This window comes from Mobula hypostoma, chromosome 8 (genome assembly GCF_963921235.1).
Source record: "Mobula hypostoma chromosome 8, sMobHyp1.1, whole genome shotgun sequence".
Classification (NCBI taxonomy): domain Eukaryota; kingdom Metazoa; phylum Chordata; class Chondrichthyes; order Myliobatiformes; family Myliobatidae; genus Mobula; species Mobula hypostoma.
This window is the reverse complement of record NC_086104.1, coordinates 93598871-93618028: the sequence shown is the minus strand read 5'-3', so window position 1 is coordinate 93618028 and position 19158 is coordinate 93598871. Positions and strand designations below refer to the sequence as shown.

The 19158-nt window shown below is 43.9% G+C and overlaps 1 protein-coding gene across 2 annotated transcripts in view; it reads left to right on the top strand.

Moving 5' to 3' along the window:
* LOC134350741 (son of sevenless homolog 1) overlaps positions 1-19158 on the top strand; it is a 204921-nt gene that overhangs the window by 143618 nt on the left and 42145 nt on the right. For both annotated transcript variants that reach the window (XM_063056364.1, XM_063056363.1), the window contains exons 11-12: positions 14167-14248; positions 15796-15918. In XM_063056364.1, the coding sequence (XP_062912434.1) occupies positions 14167-14248; positions 15796-15918 (205 nt within the window). The remainder of the gene's footprint in view (positions 1-14166; positions 14249-15795; positions 15919-19158) is intronic.

The window sequence follows — 19158 nt, the reverse complement described above, 5'->3', positions numbered from 1 at the left end:
CAGCCTCTCAAAGAATTTGCTTATTATTGAGGTGAGTGCAACGGGATGCCAGTCATTCAGACATGTTGCCTTAGTCTTTTTAGGTACAGGGTGGATGTTTTAAAGTAGGAGAGCACTCTACACTGGGAGAGGGCGAGATTAAAAATGTCTGCAAACACGCCAGCCAGTTGTGGTATACACATTCTGAGTATCCGCCCTGGGACGCCATTCGGTCCCGCAGCCATGTGACTGTCCACTTGTTGGAAACACCCACATACTTCAGCCTCAAAGATGACCAAGATGCAGGTCACATCAGTGGCTCACCACAGGGGCTCAGTGTTGGCAACATTGAACCGAGTGTAAAAAAGGATTTAGCTCATCTGGGAGAGAGGCAGCAATGTTGGTAGCACCACTGCTTTTAGCTTTGAAGTCTGCGATGGTGTGCAGACCTTGCCATAAGCTGCATGTGTTGTTGGTGGAGAATTGTGTCCTGATCTTGTCCCTGTATTATTGTTTTGCTGCCTTGATGACTTTTCATAGATTGTAGCTGCATTTCTTGAGTTCCTGGTGGTTACTGGTGACGAAAGCTCTGTCTCGCGTGGTGAGTGCAGCACGCAAGATGCTGTTAATCCAGCGTTTCTAGTTTGGATAGACCTGGACCGATTTTTTCTTTGCGGGGGGAACAAAGTCCTCGATGCATTTCCAGATGAAGATGAGAGATTAATCAGGCTCTTATTAAAAAGTACAAAACACTGAAAGTTGATACTTCCCCTGTCTGGGGTGTCTAAGGCAGGAGTTCCCAAACTGGGATCCATGGACTCCTTGTTTAATGATATTGGTCCATGGTATAAAAAAGATTGGGAACCCCTGGTGTAAGGATGATCACTTGGTAGAGGAATTAGAAGAGCCGTTTTGATCCATTAACTATTTAGAATTTTTTCATCTAGTCACTGAAAGTATACATTGTAGAGAAGCATTAGATATTTAGAGAATCAGAGGATAATGGTTGGTGTGGAAAACTATACTGAGGTAAAAGATTAATTGTGAATATTTTGAATCATCGGACAGACATGAGCCATTGGTTTACTACTGCTATTTCTTTTGTTCTTAATGTAGAAAGTTTCTCAGGTACCTCCTGCTAACAATAAAGCGTGTCCATTCTCATCTGGTCTATGTAATCTAGTCTCAGTATTAAGTAAATGTATGCAAGGTATCATTGACAGTGTTATCCAGACATAGACCAAAGAGCTGAATTCCAGAAGTGAGAGAACAATTTGCCCCTGGCATCAAAGCAACATTTGATCAGCAATCAAGAAGCTCAGATAACTTAAGTCAGTTGCATTAAGTGCAAAGCTCTCCCAGTGGAAGGATTCATTCCACACATGAAGATGATGGCTGTGGTTGTTGGGGGGCAATCATTATCACAGTAGATGTCTGCTGGACAACTTAAGGGCCGTATCCTTGACTAACCACCTTTAGTTACTTTATGTTCAACTCCATTTCCAGCCTCATGGAAAATGAAGCAGCAGCTAGCATTCAGCCATGGACCGATAAATGACATAAATAAATAAATATCACAAGGTTGCCTGACAGTAAATATCTCGAACAACAGAGTGGAATCACTTACCCTTGACATTTGGTGGCATATTCAGCAACATCCTTGGGGGTCACAACTAACCCAAATCTTGACTGGTCAAGCTACCATAAAAATGGGTATGAGAGTGCATCAGAGATTGGATCCTCTGGAGAGTGACTCACTTTTTGCCATTCCAAAATACTTCAGTCATCTATCAAAATACATGTAAGATGGAGGCACACCCTGAAGCACTGGCCACTCTTGGTCCAACCAAAAGTGCAATTGTTCATCCTTTGTCTTTTTTTTACAATCGAAAGACATTGTTGGTTATCAAGAATGTCAAGTACTGCAGATCTACTTCATCAGTAAGTTGCTTAATAGCGGGGGAGCTGGAGGAGCTGGACTTGGTGTGGACTGTGTTGCTGCCTGCTACAGAAAGAAGTTGTTGTCAATATGCAAAGGTGGTGTGGAGCCTAACAACAAATGGTTGCCATGGAGGTTTTGCTTGTGATCACAAGACCCTGTTAGCCATTGGTAATCAATGTTGCCTGTAATTTTTTTTTACAGCTGTGCAGACCAACCATTGCTCTGAGCAGAAAATGTTTACATGGTCTAAAAACTGCGTGACACTTCAATAAAACTTTATATAAAAGAAAATTCCAGCTGCACAGCAGCAAAGGCTATGAGCATGGTAGCATTTCAGTTACTGCAGGGCCATACACCCGTGCAGCTTAGTAGGAACAGTGTTGGTAATGTAGAATATTGCAAGTCCAGTTTACTGACTTCTTAGTATGACCAATGGCAATATAGCTGTATATGCCCTCTGTTGTAGCGCAGACTGGGCCTCATGCCATAGTGCTGTTCTCCAGTATGTTCATTTGGTGGAAAACAGGTTGATTTGCATTTGTCTGCGGACTGCTGTGGGCTTATTCTGGCTGACGACATCCAAACACTCATGGACTTGGGCTATATTATACTTTTTGTGTGACTGTATGTTTACTGCTATCTTATGTGCTATATGTGCCTTGCACTGTGTATGACTGTTGATACTGTGTTGGTTGCACCTTGGCTCCAGTGGAATGCTGTTTCATTTGGCTGTATTTTTGAGTATTCATGTACAATTGAATGACAATTCAACTTAAGCTTGAACTTGAGCTAGATGGCTACAGTGAAGAGTTTGATGTAATACCTTCTACTTACCAGAATGTATTCAACCTCAGCGTATATAGGAAATGAACACCCTCCTGACAAAGTAGGCTGTTTGACTGGTAGCCAACAATCACCCTAAACGTTTGTTCTCTCCAGTACCTTTTACAAAATGCACTGTAGTTTCTTGCCTCGACCACTTCAAATGGCACCTACCAACCCATGACTTCTGTTGTCAAGTAGGATGAGAGCTTAAGGCACACGTGTAGTTCACCATCTGTGTATACACCTCCAAGTTGCATACCATCACTGATATTTCATCTATATTAGGTCTAAATCCTGAACTTCCTTCTCCAATCACTTTCTAGGACTACCTTCACTAGAAGAACCACAGCAGTTTAAAAAGATGGTTTACCACTACTGACTCAACAGCAATAATGGGATGGGTGTCTGGGTCATCTAGATCCTGGAAAAAAAAGATGAACAAAACTATTTCTGCTCTTGCTGTAGCACAAAGCAGCTCTAATTAATAACATTTATAATTATGTCAAAGTTAATCTTTCTCATTTCTTCCTTTTAACCTGCATCATTCCATCTTCCTGGAGCACTCTGCCATCATCATCCAGCATGTAGGGCATCATTCTTCCATTTTTTTCTATTCAGACAGAGATAGAAGTTAATCAGCAATAGCTTCTTTTTCATGTCTGCATGTTACTGTAGAGTTCCATGATGGCCTTTGGTCCCATCCAATTTCTTCTTTCTATTCTTAACAACATTGCCGAGAGGCACTTTACACTGATAACTTTTCTCAACACTACCGCCCTTCTGTCCTCCACTTTCTCTAATTTCTCAGATTGTTCATTCAGTGACATTATTGTTAACAGAAATTTCTTTCAATTCAATATTAGAAAGACAAAACTGCCCATCACAAACATCATTCTGTAGCCATCAACACCATTCTCTCAAATAACACACACAATTTGCAACCTTTGTGTCATATTTCAGTTCCCAAGTTGAGTTTCTAGCCTTTTATCCATGCAAAGTCTAAGACTGCCTATTCTTGCCTTCAACTACATCAAGCTTTTGTTTTTGCTACATTAAAGGAGGTTTGTAAATGGAGGTATTGTTATTGAAAAGAAAACTTTATCCTGTGTCCAGAGATCCTCCAAACTCCCTAAATGTCAAGAAAAACAAACCTAATAGAACACACTGTGACATCACAGCTTAATGAAAGTCCTGGTAGACTTCTGAGAGTACTACCAGCATTCTTCAAAGCCTCCCCAAAGATCTTCCTTCAGTCCTGACGAAGGGTTTCAGCCCGAAACGTCGACTAATCTTTTCAACTGATGCTGACTGACCTGCTGAGTTCCTCCAGCGCATTGTGAGTGAGGCTTCTTAGAGTGTTACATGACATAACTGTGTCTAAATTTTTGTAAGGTCGTACATATCACCTACTTGGGAAGCCGTTTTTTTTTTAAAAAAAAGTGAGCGCTTTGATACCACTCAGGGTGAAGACTTGATTCAGTGCAGCCCACTCAAGTTCAACTTTCTTTCAACTTTGTCTGCAGATTCTTCCACACCTGCTAAAATGCTACAATCTGAATTCCAAACTACTATATTGAATCTGCTAAAATTTAAGGAATAGGGCCAAGCATCGCCTTCTTAAAGAAGATACTCTTTAGAACAGCTCATCACAACCAAGATAAACTTCTTCCAGCTCAATCAATGAATTTTATTCTCTGAAAGCACAAGATATTCAGAGGATTATAACAACAAGCAAACATTAGGATTTACCAATTTTTAAACATTTGATGTGATTACTGGTTCATAGGGTCTCTGGTCTGTAGTTCAAGAACTCAAAAATCAGCCACACTGGGGCCAAGGCAACACACACAAAATGCTGGAGCAATTCAGCAGGCTAGGCAGCATCACTGGAAGAGTATAAACAGTCAACACTTTGGGCCAAAACCCTTCTTCAGGACACCATAAGACAAGAGTAGAATTAGGCCATTCAGCCCATTGAGTCTGCTCTGTCATTCTATCATGGCTGATTCTAGATCCCACTCAACCCCATACACCTGCCTTTTCATCATATCCTTTGATGCCCTGTCCAATAAACCTCTGCCTTAAAAATGCCCATGGAATTGGCCTCCGCCGCAGTCTGTGGCAGAGCATTCCACAGATTCTCTACTCTCTGGCTGAAGAATTCCTCCTTACCTCTGTTCTAAAAGATCGCCCCTCAATTTTGAGGCTGTGCCCTCTAGTTCTGGATACCCCCACCATAGGAAACAACCTCTCCACATCCACCGTATCTAGTCCTTTCAACATTTGGTAGGTTTCAATGAGATCCCTCCCCCCAACCCACCCCCGCCCCTGCGTTCTTCTGAATTCCAGTGAGTACAGGCCCAAAGCTGCTAAATGCTCCTCAAATGCATTATCATACATTTCCCAACACTGTATTCCATCCGCCACTTCTTTTTGCCATTCTTCCAATTTGTCAAAGTCCCCACGCATTCTTCTAAATTCCAGTGAGTGTACGCCGAAAGCTGCCAAACGCTGCTCATATGTTAACCCTTTCATTTCTCGAATCGTTGGCTGCTCATATGTTAACCCTTTCATTTCCCGAATCGTCCTCGTGAACCTCCTCTGGACTCTCTCCAATGACAACACATCCTTTCTGAGATATGGGGCCCAAAACTGTTGACAATACTCCAAGTGCGGACTGACTAGTGTCTTATAAAGACTCAGCATTATTTCTTCGCTTTTATATTATATTCCCCTTGAAATAAATGCCAACATTGCATTTGCCTTCTTTACCACAGACTCAACCTTCTGGGAGCCTTGCATGAGGACTCCTAAGTCCCTTTGCACTGCTGATGTTTGATTCTTCTCCCCATTTAGATAATAGTCCACACTATTGTTCCTTTTTACCAAAATGCATTATTGTATATTTCCCAACACTGTGTCCATCTGCCACTTTTTTGCCCATTCTTCCAATTTGTCGAAATCCTGCTGCAATTGCATTGCTTTCCTGGACACTACCTACCCCTCCAACTATCTTTGTATCATCTGCAAACTTTGCCACAAAGCCATCAATTCCATTATCTAAATCATTGACAATGTGAAAAGTAACGTTCCCAGTACTGAACCCTGAGGAACACCACTAGTCACTGGCAGCCAACCAGAAAATCGCTCCTTTATTTCCACTCGCTGCCTCCTGCCTGTCAGTCATTCTTCTATCCATGTCAGTATCTCTCTTGTAATGCCATATGATTTTATCTTATTTAGCAGCCTCATGTGTGGCACCTTATGAAACACCTTCTGAAAATCCAAGTAAATGATATCTGCTACCTCTCCTTTGTCCATCCTGCTTATTACTTCCTTGAAGAACTTTAACAAGTTTGTCAGGCAAGGTTTCCCTTTAGTCTCCAAGTGCCCTGAAACCTCATCCTTAATAATGAACTCCAACACATTTCCCAACCACTGAGGTGAGGCTAACTGGCCAATAATTTCCTTTCTTTGATTCTTGAAATATCATGACCATTGCATCCGTTATCTCTTCAGCAACCTCTCTCAGGACTCTGGGATGCAGTCCATCTGGCACAGGTGACTTATCCACCTTATGACCTTTGATTTTGCCTAGCATTTTTTCCTTTGTAATAGCAATGGCACTCACTCCTGCTCCCTGACACTCACGGACCTCTGGCACACTGCTAGTGTCTTGCACAGTGAAGACTGATGCAAAGTACCCATTAAGTTAATCTGCCATTTCTTTGTCCCCCATTGCTAACTCACCAGCATCATTTTCCAGTGGTCCAATGGTCCAATATCAACTCCCACCTCCCTTTTATTCTTTGTATAACTGTAAAAACTTGCAGTATCTTGTTTTATATTATTATCTAGTTTGCCCTCATATTTAATCTTTTCCCTTCTTATAGCTTTTTAGTTGCTGTTTGTTGAATTTTATAAGCTTCCGAATCATCCAACTGCCACTCACTTTTGCTACTTTATATGCCCTTTCCTTGGCTTTCATGCGGTCCTTGACTTCCCTTGTCAGCCACGGTTGCCTACCTCTGCCGTTTGAGAACAACTTCCCCTGTGGGACAGAGCGATTTTATTTACAAAGCAAGTAAAGCATTGCATATTTGCAACACTGCATATGAATAAATACAGTTGCAAGAAAGGGTTGTGAACCGTTTGCAATTGCCTTGTTTTCAGCATTACTCAGATAAATAGAGGGATAGCTCAAGCAAAGCGGCCAGTGAGTGAGTGGGCCAGTGAAAGAGTGGAAGAGGCTTTGACTCGAGAGATTCTGGCAGTTTTGGCAGTTGGTCTGTGCAATCAAATCAATCAAGATTTGAATAGATCAGCAGAAAGCCGTTGATTAGACAATCGAGATTTGAATAGCTCAGACTCAGCAGAAAGCAGCTGATTGGGCAGTCGAGGTCAGGTGACCAAACATTTTGAAAAGCTCAAACAGATAAATAGAGCGATAGCTCAAGCAAAGCAGCCAGTGAGTGAGCTGGCCAGTGAAGGAGTGGAGCTTTGACTCGAGAGGCTTCGACGGGAAGAGGCGGAGGACAAGCTAGCTCGCAGTTAGTTTTTACAATGTCTCCTGAGACGGTGATGTGCCTCTCATGTGAGATGTGGCCGTCTTGGGGGAACTCTCCTCTCCCGCAGAGTCACATCTGCCAGAAGTGCATACGGCTAGGCGATCTGGAAGACCGTGTAAGGAATCTGGAGCAGCAGTTGGATGACCTTCGACTCATAAGGGAGAATGAGGCAGTCATAGATTAGAGCTACAGGGAGGTAGTCACATCTAGGCTGTCGGAAGCAGGTCATTGGGTGACAGTCAGAGGGGGGAAAGCGAAGGTGAGCAGACAGGTAGTGCAGAGCACCCCTGTAGCCATTCTCCTGAATAATAAGTTTACCGTCCTAGATACTGTTGGTGGGGACAACCGACCAGGTGTGAGCCACGGTGGCAGGGCCTCCAGCACTGAGTCTGACCCTGTGGTGCAGAAGGGTGGGACGGAGAAGAGGAGAGCTGTAGTCATTGGAGACTCTATAGTCAGGGGAGCAGACAGGAGATTTTGTGGACGTGAGAAGGACACCTGCATAGTTTGTTGCCTCCCGGGTGCCAGGGTCCGGGATGTCTCTGACCGGGTGCACGACATCCTGGTACAAGAGGGAAAGCAACCAGAAGTCGTGATACATGTTGGGACCAATGACTTAGACAGGAAGAGGGATGAGGTCCTGAAGTGTGAGCTTCGGGAACTAGGCAGAAGGCTGAAGAACAGGACCTCAAGGGTGGCGTTCTCAGGATTGTTGCCAGTGCTACGTGACAGAGATGGTAAGAATTGGAGGAGATGGCAGTTGAATGTGTGGCTGAGGAGTTGGTGCAGGGAGCAGGATTTTAGATTTTTAGATCATTGGGATCTCTTCTGGGGAAGGTGGGACCTGTACAGATTGGATGGGTTGCACCTGAACTCGAGGGGGAGCAATATCCTTGCAGGTAGGTTTGCTAGCATGGTTCGGGAGGGTTTAAACTAATTTGCGAGGGGGATGGGACCCAGAGCGATAGAGCAGTGAAAGAAGTGCATGGAGTAAAGCCAGATCTAACATACAGAGGGGCTTTGAGGAAAGAGAAGCAGAATAAACGGTGTAAAGACAGTAAGGTAGAAGGGCTGAAATGTGTGTACCTCAATGCAAGAAGCATCAGGAACAAAGGTGATGAACTGAGAGCTTGGATACATACATGGAATTATGATGTAGTGGCCATTACAGAGACTTGGCTGGCACCAGGGCAGGAATGGATTCTCAATATTCCTGGATTTTGGTGCTTTAAAAGGGATAGAGAGGGCAGAAAAAGGGGAGGAGGGGTGGCATTACTGGTCAGGGATACTATTACAGCTACAGAAAGGGTAGGTAATGTAGCAGGATCCTCTTTTGAGTCAATATGGGTGGAAGTCAGTAACAGGAAGGGAGCAGTTACTCTATTGGGGGTATTCTATAGGCTCCCTGGTAGCAGCAGAGATACAGAGGAGCAGATTGGGAGGCAGATTTTGGAAAGGTGCAAAAATAACAGGGTTGTTATCATGGGTGACTTTAACCTCCCTAATATTGATTGGCACCTGATTAGTTCCAAGGGTTTAGATGGGGCAGAGTTTGTTAAGTGTGTCCAGGACGGATTCCTGTCACAGTATGTGGACAGGCTGACCAGGGGGAATGCCATACTAGATCTAGTACTAGGTAATGAACCGGGTCAGGTCACAGATCTCTCAGTGGGTGAGCATCTGGGGGAAAGTGACCACCGCTCCCTGGCCTTTAGCATTATCATGGAAAAGGATAGAATCAGAGAGGACAGGAAAATTTTTAATTGGGGAAAGGCAAATTATGAGGCTATAAGGCTAGAACTTGCGGGTGTGAATTGGGATGATGTTTCTGTAGGGAAATGTACTATGGACATGTGGTTGATGTTTAGAGATCTCTTGCGGGATGTTAGGGACAAGTTTGTCCCGGTGAGGAAGATAAAGAATGGTAGGGTGAAGGAACCATGGGTGACAAGTGAGGTGGAAAATCTAGTCAGGTGGAAGAAGGCAGCATACATGAGGTTTAGGAAGCAAGGATCAGATGGGTCTATTGAGGAATATTGGGAAGCAAGAAAGGAGCTTAAGAAGGGGCTGAGAAGAGCAAGAAGGGGGCATGAGAAGGCCTTGGCGAGTAGGGTAAAGGAAAACCCCAAGGCATTCTTCAATTATGTGAAGAAAAAAAGGATGACAGGAGTGAAGGTAGGACCGATTAGAGATAAAGGTGGGAAGATGTGCCTGGAGGCTGTGGAAGTGAGCGAGGTCCTCAATGAATACTTCTCTTCAGTATTCACCAATGAGAGGGAACTTGATGATGGTGAGGACAATATGAGTGAGGTTGATGTTCTGGAGCATGTTGATATTAAGGGAGAGGAGGTGTTGGAGTTGTTAAAATACATTAGGACAGTAAATCCCTGGGGCCTGATGGAATATTCCCCAGGCTGCTCCACGAGGCAAGAGAAGAGATTGCTGAGCCTCTGGGTAGGATCTTTATGTCCTCGTTGTCCACGGGAATGGTACCAGAGGATTGGAGGGAGGCGAATGTTGTCCCCTTGTTCAAAAAAGGTAGTAGGGATAGTCCGGGTAATTATAGACCAGTGAGCCTTATGTCTGTGGTGGGAAAGCTGTTGGAAAAGATTCTTAGAGATAGGATCTATAGGCATTTAGAGAATCATAGTCTGATCAGGGACAGTCAGCATGGCTTTGTGAAGGGCAGATCGTGTCTAACAAGCCTGATAGAGTTCTTTGAGGAGGTGACCAGGCATATAGATGAGGGTAGTGCAGTGGATGTGATCTATATGGATTTTAGTAAGGCATTTGACAAGGTTCCACATGGTAGGCTTATTCAGAAAGTCAGAAGGCATGGGATCCAGGGAAGTTTGGCCAGGTGGATTCAGATTTTGCTTGCCTGCAGAAGGCAGAGGGTGGTGGTGGAGGGAGTACATTCAGATTGGAGGATTGTGACTAGTGAGAAGGATCTGTTCTGGGACCTCTACTTTTCGTGATTTGTATTAATGACCTGGATGTGGGGGTAGAAGGGTGGGTTGGCAAGTTTGCAGACGACACAAAGGTTGGTGGTGTTGTAGATAGTGTAGAGGATTGTCAAAGATTGCAGAGAGACATTGATAGGATGCAGGAGTGGGCTGAGAAGTGGCAGATGGAGTTCAACCCGGAAAAGTGTGAGATGGTACACTTTGGAAGGACAAACTCCAAGGCAGAGTACAAAGTAAATGGCAGGATACTTGGTAGTGTGGAGCAGCAGAGGGATCTGGGGTTACATGTCCACAGATCCCTGAAAGTTGCCTCACAGGTGGATAGGGTAATTAAGAAAGCTTATGGAGTGTTAGCTTTCATAAGTCAAGGGATAGAGTTTAAGAGTCGCGATGTAATGATGCAGCTCTATAAAACTCTGGTTAGGCCACACTTGGAGTACTGTGTCCAGTTCTGGTCACCTCACTATAGGAAGGATGTGGAAGCATTGGAAAGGGTACAGCAGAGATTTACCAGGATGCTGCCTGGTTTAGAAAGTATGCATTATGATCAGAGATTAAGGGAGCTAGGGCTTTATTCTTTGGAGAGAAGGAGGATGAGAGGAGACATGATAGAGGTGTACAAGATAATAAGAGGAATAGATAGAGTGGATAGCCAGCGCCTCTTCCCCAGGGCACCACTGCTCAATACAAGAGGACATGGCTTTAAGGTAAGGGGTGGGAAGTTCAAGGGGGATATTAGAGGAAGGTTTTTTTACTCAGAGAGTGGTTGGTGCGTGGAATGCACTGCCTGAGTCAGTGGTGGAGGCAGATACACTAGTGAATTTTAAGAGACTACCAGACAGGTATTTGGAGGAATTTAAGGTGGGGGCTTATATGGGAGGCAGGGTTTGAGGGTCGGCACAACATCGTGGGCCAAAGGGCCTGTACTGTGCTATACTATTCTATAAATGTGGTCTGATCTTCATTTAAGTCACAATAATAGACAAACACAATCTGCCAAATCTAATAACACACAAACATTTGTACTTTTCACATCTTTTTTGAACACTGTTTAATTACTTACAGTCCAGGCTGGAAAAAGGATGTGAATTTTGTATTTAATAACTGGTAGAACCTCCTTTAGCAGTGATAACATCCACCAAATGTTCCTTGTTGGTGCTGATCAGACTTGCCCAATGGCAAGGAGGAATTTTAGACCATTTCTCCATAAAAAACTGTTTTAGTTCATCAGTATTCCTGGGATACTTTGCATGAACAGCTCTCTTCAAGTCAAGCCATAGCATCTCAATTGGGTTAAGGTCTGGACTCTGATTTGGCCATTCCAAAACACATAGCAGCCTAAACCATGATGCTTCTGCCATGCTTCACAGTTGGGATGAGGTTTTGGTGTTGGTGTGCAGTGTCCTTTTTCCTCCAAATGTGTAGTAGCGGTGTGCATTTCTACCAAAAAGATCAACCTTGTCTTATCTGTCCACAGAACATTGTTTTAGAAGCATTGTGGAGCATCCAGGTGATTTTGCAAACTTGAGACGTGCAGCAATGTTGTTTTAGGAGAGCAGTGGTTTCCTTCATGATGTCTTTCCATGAAGTCTCTGTTCAGTGTTTTTCTTGTAGTGGACACATGAACAGAGACTTTAGCAAGTTTGAGAGATTTCTACAGGTCTTTTGCTGTTACCCTTAATTCTTTTTCACCTCCCTCATAATTTGCACATTGTGCTCTTTGTAGGATGCCCATTCCTAGGTAGAGTAGCAACAGTACTGAGTTGTCTCCATTTGTAGACAATTTCTCTTTCTGTGGACTGATGAACACTGAGGTCTTTAGAAATGCTTTTTTAGTCTTTTCCAGTTTCTTGCATCTCTACAATTCTTCTTCTAAGGTCCTCTGAATGTTGTTTTGATCAAGGCATGGTGCACAGAAACAGACCTTTCCTGAGAAGAGCAGATTCTGTCAGTAACCTGATTTTGTATGTCTTTTTTATAAGGCAGGGCACCTCTCCAACCCATACCTCCAATCATCTCATTGATTGGAACACCTGACTCCAAATAGCTTTTGTAGAAGGCATTATCCCAGAGGTTCACCTACCTTACTGAACCTAGACTGTGATTATTTAAATGGTGTACAAGAAATTCAGTTGTTTGTGCGTTATTAGTTTAAGCTACTTAAGTGAAGATCAGACCACATTTTATAAATAATTAATGCAGAAAACCAGGTAATTACAAAGTGTTCACAAACTTTTTCTTGCAACTGTATATGTACAAAATCCTCACCTATCTTGCACCACCTCCTCCCAGTATTATTTTTTTCTTTTTCCTGCTAGGCTGTGGTAGCGCACATTTAAAATTCAGTCATTCAAAGAAAAGTTCCATCAAGCACACTACTGTGGATGTTTGAACGGTTCCAGCACCATATTCATTTTGAGCCAACCATGTGGACACATGGTGCAGATGTCAACTGCATAAAATGCCACATTTGGCATGTACAAATCAGAATTGCCCATTGGGGATTTCTGGCACCTTGATTGGAGTTCTGCAGGTGGCATTAAAACAGTTTAAAAGGTAAACTGACATGTTTATGAAAACATATATCTGCTGTTTTGATTTGCAGAGCTCGCTGGGTGATTCGGTAGTTTCTGGTGCCGCTAGGTCAAACTACCATAGACACGAGACCTGATCCAAGATGTCCACTGTGCTGTCATTTTACAAATCAGACGTCCACTTTGTGTTGTTGCTGCAGGAGGTCAGGCAGACCGGCAGCCCTGAAATCTTAAAGGTAGGCGTTAAGCAGCAGTGGCATCTTGTGAGGTAAAGGCACATAAACAAGGGAAGGAGGAAGTGACAAAAGATTTGCTTGAGGAACCCCAAAATGACATATGACATTTCTCAGCATCTTTTAGACATGTACACGTGAGCAGACTGCGCAATTAATCTGTAGATTTTCTAAATTTGATTATCATTTTTGGAAAATATGTGACAAGCTAACTGAAAAATTGACAGTTCTTCATTTGAAGGAATAGTCACTCAACTATTCAGGTGGATCATAGTATGTTTAGAGAAGGCAGGTTTAATGAATTGTGTATTGGTGCATTGTCTTTAGCAAAGGCAGGCAGGTCGTGTTACAAAAATGAATTGAAAAGCTGGAAGGACGTAAGATGCTTGTTCAAAAGGTTTTTAAACACATAAGTTGGAATAAGAATATCCTGAAGGTACTAAAAGGAGGAAAAAGTTTTCCCCTATGGCTTTGTTTTTATTAATTGTCTGTTTCATAGAACAGAACAAATAAACTGTAGGAGTGTTGGGCTAATAGTATTTACATGACAATAGTTTCACGAAATATATTCTGCTTTGTAATGTGTAAGAAGTACTATTTTGCTTTGATGCTCTTGTTTATTTTAAGTTGTAGTGCTGGCTCTGCTTAAATTGATAGCAATTTGATAATAAGTATATCTTTCTATTTCAACTGAAGAAATGTGAAATGTTTAGTTAGTCTTGCATTCTTCTGTTTTTCGCCATGTTTTCCCATCTCCAAAATATTAAGTGAATGCTATACACAGAATTTATGATTCACTTGCTCATCGGAAAAACAGAATACTATGTACTATTCTGATATTCGATATTTGCACTGGTATTGTATTGCAGACACCTTAAATGGCATAAGGAATAAAATGCACAAGAAAATAGATAAAACATATTATGAACTCAGTGGCAAATGGTCAGTGTTTTACTTTTTGAAATTAATGCTTCTTTTGAGGCATTATATAATAGAAATAATAAATATTTTGTAGTGGGCTTTTTGATGTCACAAATTACTATATCTTTTGTTTTCAGGGAAAAAATTGCAGACGTTACATTAAGGGTACCATATTCAAAATACTTTTTGTTTTTCTAGATCCAAACTTCGTTAGGACATTCCTCACAACATATCGTTCTTTCTGCAAGCCTCGGGAGTTGCTTGGGCTTTTAATTGAAAGGTAGGTTACTGAATGATCTTGTGCTGCAATTTGTTGTCTTAATGTTAAGGAATAGTAAAAGAAACATAGCTGCACAAAACCAGGAACTTAATAAAATTGAAGTTTTTAAAAAATAATTTGAATTGTTAGCTTACATAAATAATACATAAATATTGTTAGCCTCAAATCTTGTATGCCAAAAAAAAACTGGCAGATTAGAAGCTCTGGAAAGAGAATTATTGCTAACATTTCTTGGTTCCTAAATATTTTGGATTGTAGAGCATTGCTGTATTTGCTGGTATTAGTGTAATGGCCAGTTTATTTTCCATAAGCTGACTCTAAAGTGCTTTCTTTATTTAGATATGTAGTTGTATCTAAGCTTTAGGCCAAAGTTTAGACAGATGCCACTTTTACTGCATTTAGAATGCTTTGTACTGTCTGGATTGCAGACAGTTATGGATCAGGAAATCTCTTCTACGACAGTGACTTTTGGTCCGCCTTGGAGGTAGCCAGTATACACAGTCATGTAAGGATTTCAGGTGATGTGAAACTGCTGTCAAGTCTCTTCATGCCTTATTCAGTTTCTTCCTTTTTATTCCTGATGTTGGTATGTGTTACACCCTTCCTGTTTCGTTTAGCACACATTTTTTCTAGTGTATGTCTCCATAATCTGTTTTTGTTAATTTGTTTCATTTTAATTCAAACTATTCCTTTCTATCTGTTTCTGTGATAGTTGTACCAATTTTCTGTTGTATAGAGCAGAGCAAATCTTTGGCAGGATGTAAGCAGCATCACAGAGGATAGTAATTGGGAGATTGACCAAGAGAATCCAGAGAAAGTGGGAAGTGGGTAAAGAGCACCTGTCACATGTGAGAGATGCTAATAATGCTTTTGTATTTGTCTATTGAATTAGACTGGCTTCTGGAATAGAGTAATACGGGTGGTGTGGAAAATTTGTCTTGAACAGGAGGGGGAATTATTGTGACAGATGGAGAAATTTCATTATGTGAATTAAAAATATATTTTGAACTATTTGTATATTATTGTGTAGTTCAGCATTTCTGGTTTTCTGGCTACACAAGCAGAGGCTGAGCAACATTGGTGCTTTGAACTTGGCAGAATTTCGTAGAATTAGAAAGTTTTGTGTTGATAATAATGACTGTGATAAAGAATATAAATCAAGTTAAAGTTGAACTATAGCAGAAAATAGTGAGAAAGGAATAGAAGGATATGTTGATCAGACAAGGCTTATGCAGAACAAAGATGGTTGGTCTTAATGACCTATTTCTCTACTATAAAAGTATAAAATTTCAAGAAGCTTGTATTCTTTCATTCACAAGTCAGATGGAGACAACACAATTGGTAATGAGAAAGAAAGCTGATGAATGAATGCAGTACTGATGTGCGTAGTGTTTGCAAGAGATAAATGAAGTGGTGAAATTTAGTTTTATTTATGTTTAGCTTATAATTTTACTCAGTTTACCACTTGAGTGAGGTACTAAATGAATTATAACATACTTTGGATGGACACATTTTGATTTTGTGTTGTATACTGCACTTAATGTCAGATTTGAGATTCCAGAGCCAGAGCCCACTGAAGCTGATCGAAAAGCTTTGGAGCACGGTGACCAACCTCTTAGTGCAGAACTGAAACGGTTTAGGAAAGAATATGTTCAACCTGTCCAGCTTAGGTAAGTAGCATTTTGTAATACTACAGTAACGTTCTGTTATATTGGCTCGTATATGTCTAGGGGAAATCCCACCCAGCACCTGCCTCAACGCTTCCCACAGGGTCGGTTCCGCCCGAATCAAGCCCAAACATCAATCATCAGCCAGCACACCCAGTAAATTTTAACAGTACACTTTATAGATATTACTAATTCTATGACATTAATATAAATTCAATACAGAAAGGGAAGTAATGAAAAAAAGGCACCAACACTTATCAAAGTCCAAGTTCTTCTGCGCAACTGTTGGAGCTCAATCGATTCCTGACGACCACCCGAATCCTGTCAACTCACGGCTCGGGACCACCCAGAGTGATTGACCGGAGCCTTTCCGCACGTCCACCGTCCTCCCCGTCTCTCCTCCGACTCCTCGTCTCTCCACCGTCCTCCCCATCTCTCCTCCGACTCCTCGTCTCTCCACCATCCTCCCCATCTCTCCTCCGACTCCTCGTTTCTCCACCGTCCTCCCCATCTCTCCGCCGTCCTCCCCGTCTATCCTCTGACTCCCCGCCAAAAACCCCATCCACCGTCCTCCCCGTCTCTCCTCTGACTCTCCATCAAAAACCCCCGCACATCCGCCGTCCTCCCCGTCTCTCCACCGTCCTCCCCGTCTCTCCTCCGACTTCCCCCAAAAACCCCGTCCACCGTCCTCCCCGTCTCTTCTCCAACTCCCCGCCAAAACCTCATCCACCGTCCTCCCCGTCTCTCCTCCGACTCCCCACCAAAAACCCCCGCACATCTGCCGTCCTCCTCGTCTCTCCTCCGACTCCCCGCAAAAACCCCGTCCACAGTCATATGATATAGCATTTATCCGAAAACAAAACAATACATGACCACCCATTGGTTAATAGCACCCTGCTATCTATAATAACCCAAGCAACTGTCTAGTTAGAGACTTTCTCAGCATTCCCCAGTATAACATAAAAGAAGCCATTTTAAATTTAACGAAAAAGAAAGACCCCGTACACTCTCCCCCCCACCAATAAAAGTCATGCCCTCATGACGTTAACAGAATTCACCAGTGCTCCTTGTAAAACACAAAACCCAACCCAGGTGCATAAAGCAGTGTCATAACTTTCCAGGGCAGTAGAGATCACACCCTGCTCTCCCGGCACTGTATGTCAGTCTCTCCAGGGGATGCCTACTCCTCTGAGGCCTCTGGACTTCCTCTGCTGACTCTCCCTGTTGAGACACCCCAGGTAACCCCCCCCCCCCCCCGGGCCTATCTGTCGGACCCTCCCCCTCACCAGGACCCCTCAGCCCCTGTGAGCCCCCTGCCTCAGGTTCTGGCCCCACCTTCTCCTCCCCCAATTCTGGCTGTAGTACAGACGGCTCTGCAACACCCTCCCTCGGTTCCCCTGACTCAGTGATGGAAGGGCCAGGAGCCTCTTCTCCCGGCACCAGGGAATCAGCGAACGTAAACAGGTACCACACGTCCGAATCATCGTCTTCCAATGACGTATCCCTTTTCGAGGTGGGGACCGGCCCCGTCTCCTTTGCAGCGAGCTCTTCCCTTGCCCCACGCCCTTGCAGAGCCCTCGTACTAGCCGTAAACTCCCATTCGGGCTCTGGGTCTACCTGCACGTCTCGACCCAGAGGCAGCAGGTGGTTCCGATGGAGTACCTTGACAGGCCCCTTCCCATCCTCAGGTCTCACCTGGTAAACAGGGAGATTCGGCATCTGACTCTCCACCACATAGGGGGTGGCTGCCCAACGGTCCGCCAACTTGTGCTTACCAGGTAGTCCTAAATTCCGGATAAGGACTTGGTTTCCTGGCAATAGCTGGACGAACTTTACTTTCTGATCATACCTCTTCTTATTCCGCTGGTTCTGCTTGGTGGCTGCCGCCTCAGCCAACTCGTACGCCCTTTTCAACTCTCTCCTCATATCAGACACATACTTCAGACATGGCTTCGAAGGTATTTCACCCGCTTCAGTCCCAAAACACAGATCAATGGGCAATCTCGCTTCCCGTCCGAACATCAGATAGTAGGGCGAGTACCCTGTAGCATCATTGCGAGTACAATTGTAACAGTGAACCAAATGGGCGATGTGCTGACTCCACTTACTCTTCTGTCCGATCTCCAAAGTGCCGAGCATGTCCAGCAGGGTCCGGTTAAACCTCTCGGGCTGAGGATCACCCTGCGGGTGATAGGGGGTGGTTCTGGATTGCTCAACCCCAAGCATACCCAGTAATTCATGGATAAGCCTGCTCTGGAAGTCCCGTCCTTGATCACTATGGATCCGCCGGGGAAGGCCATAATGAACAAAGTACTTCTCCCATAACACCTTCGCCACTCCATTTCGTGAGATTATGTGCCCGACATAACTGACCGACGTCTTACAGAACTGACATTTATCCAGGGAAAGTTTTAACCCTTCCTCCTTCAGCCAACTCAGCACCTTCAGCAGCCGCTCCTCATGTTCCTCCAACGTAGATCCAAACACTCCGACAGGGAAGCCGAAGGGCATTCCGCTCTCAAATCGTGGATCACACGGGCCGCCCCGCCCCTTAAGCTTTCCACCAATCGCTGTCTCTTTTCCTCATCTGAAACTGGCCACACCTCTAACAACTGGGATGTATCCTCAACCCAGGTCTCATATTCATCCTCCCCTTCTGGGGTGGGCCTGGCTCCCGAGAAAATTCTCAGCTTTGGGCAGGGCCCCTCAACCCTTCTCACCAGGAAGGTAATGGCAGCCGCTAACTCGGAGGTCTCAGCCCTAACTGGGGGACAGGGCCTGGCCAAGCCTTCCCACTCCATGCCTCCACCCCTGGCTACTGGCACCTCCCCTGGGGCCTCATCTAGCTCCTCCTCCGGTACCTTCTCACTTTCGTCCTCCAGGAGGGTGTGGAGACCCCACGGCCCCACCTCCCCCTGGACGTGGACTGTTGCTGGTAGTTCCAACGTCATGACGTCGGCACTCGTCCGCACCAACATCCAGCTGGACTCCAGTTCTTTCCCACACCTTCTAGCTATAAGTTTACCTGCCCGATACCTTTAATCATACTCAACCCTCGCACTAGTACATCTGCCGGAATGTGAAAATTGACCCCACTTAGCACGCATGCATGATTCACGGGTACCTCCTCCAATTCACACCAACTTACAATCTTATCTCGATCCATCTTCGCACCACTTAACGTGACGACTTTTACAACTTTACCGAAAATCCAAATCCCGGATGAGCCCCCTCTTCCGTTAT